The 6,551-nt window shown below is 37.8% G+C and overlaps 2 protein-coding genes across 3 annotated transcripts in view; both read right to left on the reverse strand.

Moving 5' to 3' along the window:
* Nucleotides 1–1,044, reverse strand: part of rpp21 (ribonuclease P subunit p21) — a 5,796-nt gene extending 4,752 nt beyond the window's left edge. Inside the window, exons 1-2 of one of the 2 annotated variants that reach the window (XM_020603409.1) lie at nucleotides 862–1,044; nucleotides 627–727 (exon numbers count right to left, since the gene is read on the reverse strand). In XM_020603409.1, the coding sequence (XP_020459065.1) occupies nucleotides 627–727; nucleotides 862–918 (158 nt within the window). In that variant the 5' untranslated portion in view covers nucleotides 919–1,044. The remainder of the gene's footprint in view (nucleotides 1–626; nucleotides 728–861) is intronic. The other variant, XM_020603408.1, reaches the window with a different exon arrangement.
* A 2,815-nt stretch (nucleotides 1,045–3,859) lies between these two features.
* Nucleotides 3,860–6,551, reverse strand: part of pak2b (p21 protein (Cdc42/Rac)-activated kinase 2b) — an 11,211-nt gene continuing 8,519 nt past the window's right edge. The window contains exons 15-16 of the mRNA XM_020603463.1: nucleotides 5,192–5,329; nucleotides 3,860–5,073 (exon numbers count right to left, since the gene is read on the reverse strand). Of these exons, the coding sequence (XP_020459119.1) occupies nucleotides 4,987–5,073; nucleotides 5,192–5,329 (225 nt within the window). The 3' untranslated portion in view covers nucleotides 3,860–4,986. The remainder of the gene's footprint in view (nucleotides 5,074–5,191; nucleotides 5,330–6,551) is intronic.

The following is a 6,551-nucleotide window of genomic DNA, read 5'->3' on the forward strand; positions in this document are numbered from 1 at the left end:
GTCACTCAGATCCTTACACTTGCCCATTTTTCCTGCTTCCAACACATCAACTTTGAGGACTGAATGTTCACTTGCTCCCTAATATACCCCACACACTGACAGGGGCCACTGTAACAGATAGTCAGTGTTATTCACTTCACCTGCCAGTGGTCAGAATGTTATGCCTGATTGGTGTATGTCAGCTAATCAATAGTGTGACTAACTGATGTGTAGCTTTTGAATATAAAAACAGTATTCTAAGGTGCATAGGAATGACTATATCAGGCCAATTGTTGGTAGTATTTATTTGTTAGTTTTGGTCACTTCACTGGATTTGACGACAACATGAAATATTTAAGAATAACATCACCTGCCCTATCTATTTAAATCACTGTGTTATGTCACCAGTGGCCTCAGGAAAATCGCTGGTGGAAAAACACTTTAATCAATGAATTCATTGTCTAAATAGCTATAATAGAACTTATAGTATAAACGCCATGGATCAAGATAATTGATCTAAATGGATACAAACAAAACTCTGTAACGCAAGTAACGTACCACCAAGCACAATTCTACCTTCAAAATAAAACCATAATAGAAGAACAACAAACATCTCTGCCTGGATAATATTGAGAGAATTAACTTACTGTCTAAGAACTAATCGTCTTGCAATGGTCCTCTGTGTAAAGCAGTAAAAACGAGCCAGCTCCACATTTTCCGGATTTTGAGATAAGACGCAATGTGCGGCCTGTGGAGAGATAAAACCGGGGAAGGTAAATCTGAAGGCACTTGATTAACAAGGTAGCTAACGTGTTAGCTATCGGCCCATCGCCGACGGAATCGCAACAGCGATTAGCTTTAAACTTCTAATTGATTTCCTACCTGATAAATATAGTTCAGTCTTTGGTACGCTTCTTTATCTTTCAGGTGAAGAGCCATTACACACAACGACCAGGAGGAAAAAAAACAGCCGTGTTACGTCCCGTTATTACAACAACTCCGAGATGCAGCCGCAACTGACCTCCGCCAACAGCTTTTACACTTCCGGGCCATTCTTACAGAATAAATGCTCCCCCCAAAACACTTCCGGGCCAATCTTACAGAATAAAAACTCCCCCCAAACATTTCTGGGCCAATCTTACAGAATAAATGCTCCCCCCAAAACACTTACGAAAAAACAAACAAAAAGATTGTGAATTATCCTTAAATAAAACCAAAGTCATCATTGGCAGTGGTGGAAGAAATACTCAGATTGTCTACTTAAGTCAAAGTAGCAATACCACAGTGTAAAAATACACAGTTCAAAATGCTACTAGAAAAGTACAAAAGTATTAGCATCAACATATACCTAAAGTGCCAAATGTTAAAGCACTCATGTAGAATGGCACAGTTCACATGAAGGTATACAATATTACTGGGTTATATAATTATTGCTGTATTATTCTGTACATCACATTTAATGTTGCAGCTGGTGGTGCTAACATTATGTACTTAGAATTTGATAGGTTGTGAATTTTACAGCAAGGACCAATAAAATCCTTTTATATTGTATTTTATTTTATTGATCAGATTCTGAAAAGTAACTGGTAACTAAAGTGATCAAATAAAATTAATGAGTACAAAGTACAACATTTTTCTCTGAAATATTAGAAAATGAAAATACTCAAGTACAGATACTTAAAAACTATACTTCAGGACAGTACCTGAGTAAATGTCCTTAATTACTTTCCACCTCTGATCATTGGATCATATACTCTGTTGCATTGCTTATACTAGTCTAGTCTACAGTGCCTATAAAAATTGTTCACCCTCTTGGATGTTTTACTCTTTTATTGATTTTATAAATCAATCAATCATGGTCAATATAATTTGGCTTTTTTGACAAAAATTTTTTTACAAAAAAACCTCTTTAATGTCAAAGTGAAAACAGATTTGTATAAAGTAATGTAAATTAAACAAAAATATGCAAGGTAAAATTAGTCACTGCATAAATATTCACTGTCTTTAAAATGACTGACCTAATTGAACAGAGGCCCAGCCAATGGGTGCTAGTAGTCTCACAATTAGTGAAATGGGGATCACAGTGAATGTGTCTCAAGTGACTGTACTATAAAGACACCTGTGTCTGGAAGGTCCAGTCACTGGTTAATCAGTATTCCTGGCTACTATTACACCATGAAGACAAAAGGACACTCCAAGCAACTCAGAGAAAAGGTTGCTGAAAAGTATAAGTCAGGGGATGGATATAATAACATTTCCAAGGCACTGAACGTCCCCTGGAGTTCAGTTAAATCCATCATCAAGAAATGGAAGGAACATGGCACATGTCTAAATTAGATTAGATTAGGTTCAACTTTATTGTCATTACACATGTACAAGTATAAGGAAATGAAATACAGTTTACCATCTAACCAGGAATAACAGTGGAATAACAGCAGTGCAGAGAGCTCAGTATCTACAGTATGTACGGTCAGTACTAATTTACCGATAGATATGTACAATTGATATTTACAATAAGATATGCATGTTAATGTACATTATACAACAGACTTTATGGATTTAAATTACAAGTAATGGATAATGTACAGTATGGGTATAAAACACTAGTGCGATGGGATGAAATGGAATGAAATAGTGCAGAATGATGAACAAGATAAGTTACATGAGTTAACATTTCAATGGGTGTAAATAATGCAAAGATAAATCAAATCAAATCAAATTTTATTTGTATAGCACCAAATCACAACAAAAGTCATCTCAGGACACTTTACAAAGTAAGGTCTAGAGTCTAGACCTTACTGTTATCAATATTATTACATAGGGAAAACCCAACAAAGCCCCCTTGAGCAAGCACTTGGCGACAGTGGGGAGGAAAAACTATAAATATACAGTATCTGCATATGTACAGTAGTGTGTGCAAATTAATAACAGAGCAGTATTCGCAAATTAACAGATCACTTCAGTATTACCAGTAACAGAAGTAAATCTTCCTAGATCAGGCAGTTCTCACAAACTGAGTGACCAACTGAGTGCAAGAAGGAGACTCCAGTTAATCCAAAATGCTGCAGCCAGAGTACTGACAGGAACTAGCAAGAGAGATCATATCTCTCCCATATTAGCTTCTCTCCACTGGCTCCCTGTAAATTTCAGAATAGAATTTAAAATCCTTCTCCTAACATACAAAGCCCTTAATGACAAGGCTCCATCATATCTTAAAGACCTCGTAGAGCCTTATCATCCTAACAGAGCACTTCGCTCTCAGAGTGCAGGTTTACTTGTGGTTCCTAGAGTCCACAGAAGTAGAATGGGAGGCAGAGCCTTTAGCTATCAAACTCCTCTCCTATGGAACCAACTCCCAGTCTCAGTTCAGGAGGCGGACACCCTCTCTACCTTTAAGATTAGACTTAAGACGTTCCTTTTTGATAAAGCTTATAGTTAGGGTGGATCAGGTGACCCTGAGCCTTCCCTTAGTTATGCTGCTATAGGCCTAGGCTGCTGGGGGGGGGCCCCATGATGCTCTGAGTTTCTCTCCACTCCTCTGGGTCAAAGCCCAGACATCGTTCCAATAGAGAATTTGTGGCTGGACTTGAAAAGGGCTGTTCACACCCAATCCCCACCCAACCTGGCAGAGGTTGAGCAGTTTTGCAAAGAAGAATGGAGGAAAATTGGAGCGTCCAGATGTGCAAGCCTGTTTGAGACCTATCCACACAGACTCAGTGCTGCTATTAAATACTGACTTGAAGGGGGTGAATATTTATGCACTTATTTCACATTACATATTTTTATTTGACATTACTTTGAAACCTGTTTTAACTTTAACATTAGAGGTTTTTTGTAATTTTTTTTATGTTGACCATGACTGATATATAAAATGAATAAAAGGGTACAACATACAAGGGGGTGAATACTTTATATATGCACTGTATATTGGCTTCCATCTTTGACTTTACAAACGAGGGGATATCACTGCAAACCAATCACTTTCACACTCACTTCACAAAAGCAAAACAGCTGTATTTATTTGAGTGCGCAAAGGTTGTTAATCTTCCATTAAAAAAACAAAACAAAGAATCAATAAATTGTCTTTACCAGCCTTTGACAGCTAACCAGTAATATATGGCCACTTGTTTTTCAAACCAATTAAGTACACAACAGACAAACGGGAAAGCATATTTGTTTAGTTTAGAAGAACACAGAGGACTGAGCTCAACATACAGTATTCATTTTTAATAACAATAGAGAAGAAAGTATAAACCCTGTCAATTTAACACTTTAATTTGCCTGTAAGGTGCACCTCTTGTATCAGGAAACTAATGATGCAGGGGCAGTACTGGTATGGAAGGTCTGTCAGGTGTGGTGATCAAAGAAACAACAAAAATCACAGTTCATGATGACAAATGCGCTGAAATGTTTCCTATAAAACTGGTAAGAGGAAGTGTCCATATAGCACGAGTCAGTGTGGAAATAACACGTATTCATTGAATGAGATCCATTATATAACAAGAAAGGGTACAAATGTGAAATTCAAGTATCAAAATAACTAAGACACTGACAAGCTGAAAAAGTAAATTACAAAGGTAGTAAAAATCATGGGAAAAAAGACTGACACAATCGACAATACATTAGGCAACATTTTGCATTTGTTTAAGGCAGCTGATTAAAATAAGTAGAACCAGGCATCTTCTTCATTCCAAGTTAAATACAAGCCTAGCCATAACTTGTCACCAGGAGGTTTGTTGTACAAAAAAACTAGGCCTGACTTTGAAACTAAGCACTTTTGTCTGACGTGTCTTCTGACATCTGAGTGAGAATAGAGTTCATATGGCCAGCGTTGGGGCTGTGCTCTACATTTTTGGTCTTCTTCACAGTGAGGTTTGTCAGGGCTTATAAGGCTCGTGCAACAAGAGTGGCAAGGCACTCTCAGCCTATTGTCTGGCACGACATCTAAATGGTTGGCACATATCTGTGCACAGCATCATGGGAAGGCAAGGTAACTAGTTTAACCAGCTAACGACTGCCCTTCATGGCCTCCTTGGCTGCCAGGATGAGAGGTGTGAGACTGGAGAGGGGCTTTGCCAGCTTCAGGAACGGATGCTGCACAACAGGACAAAGATCAACAAAGAGGAGGAGAGGGAAAATACAGGTCATTCAATTAAAGTGCAAATTTAATTAACCACTCAAGAGTTAAATAAAAGACAAAGAAAGTTTTAACCTGCAGCAGCTCTTTGCCTCCGCCTCTTTTCTCAACATCCATTTCCAGACAACGGTTGAGGAAATCTCTGAAAACGGGAGACAGTTTCTCAGGGTTCTGAAGCTCAGGCGTGCCATTTGTGGCAATCAGGTATAATGCCTGCAAAAGGAGAAGAGATGAGAGAAAAGGGAACACAAAGATCTGTGAAATCTAATATTGAGAAATAACTTTCTTTGCATCAACAGAATCAAGTCAAACTGGTAAAGAGAGAAAATGTAAAAATTCAGATCCACTTTTAATTCATGTTATGAAAGGTGTTACCATTTTCTGACCCCACATTCACACAGGTCTTACCAGATAACTGCATTCAAAAAGCTGTCAAATATTGATTCAGGGTTTTTTTTCCCAGTTTTCCACAGCAATATAACAATTTCTAATGAATTCATTGAATTAATGCAAAGCAGATGAAAATGAGTGTATAGATTAATAAAAAAAAGTAATGAATTCATTTGTTCATTTAAAACTCTGCTAAAAACGAACACTTGTCCATTATGAGATAATGAGCTTCCCAGCTACTGTAGCTAGCTGCACTCAGTGTTTGCTACAAGTCTGATGATGTTGATTGAAACTCCTCAAAGATGATTACAGAGTTTCCTGGATGAACAATTCACTGTTGCACTAGTCTCACTTTTACTTTATAGGTGTGTAATATCTTCCAACAGCTCAGTCATAAACATCAACATTTTATAGAGATTATTGCTTATGACAGACAAAAGAACATATTTAAGACTTTTACAAATTAAATGTAAGATTAATACCTCACAAAGCAATTTTTGAAGAAACTGAATTCAGAGCTTTTTAAGACTTATCAAGACTGGCGTATACCTTCCAATATAAGATGAATTGAGACTACTAATATTGAAGACGTACTTTTCACTAAAGCAGCGGCCTGTGAAGCCCCCGCCGCAGTTCATCAGCTCATCAACGCTGGACTCCCCTGGAGAACAGTACCCATTTGTTTTGTTTGCTGCATGTGATGTGTTTCTGATTAACAACCCATGATGTTATTGTCAGTGCTACCCTACCCTACTAATTTCACTACTATGGAACTGTATGTGGTCATGTGGGGGAAGATGCAGTGACCACCGGTTGGATTCACCAACCTTGGAGCTACTTGAAAGGGACTGATGTTTCCACTATGCCATGGGGACTTTAAGGACTGTGGTTTAGGAACTATGCTGAAGTTTGACAAAACAAATCACTGAATCCATTAGTCACCAATTATTTTGCTTTTTGATATTACAGTAAGATAAAAAAAAAAAGCCCTTTATGAATAGAATTCCATCAAGGACTGTGACATCAACCGGCGTGGCGCACCCGG

This window comes from Monopterus albus, unplaced genomic scaffold (genome assembly GCF_001952655.1).
Source record: "Monopterus albus unplaced genomic scaffold, M_albus_1.0 scaffold61.1, whole genome shotgun sequence".
Classification (NCBI taxonomy): domain Eukaryota; kingdom Metazoa; phylum Chordata; class Actinopteri; order Synbranchiformes; family Synbranchidae; genus Monopterus; species Monopterus albus.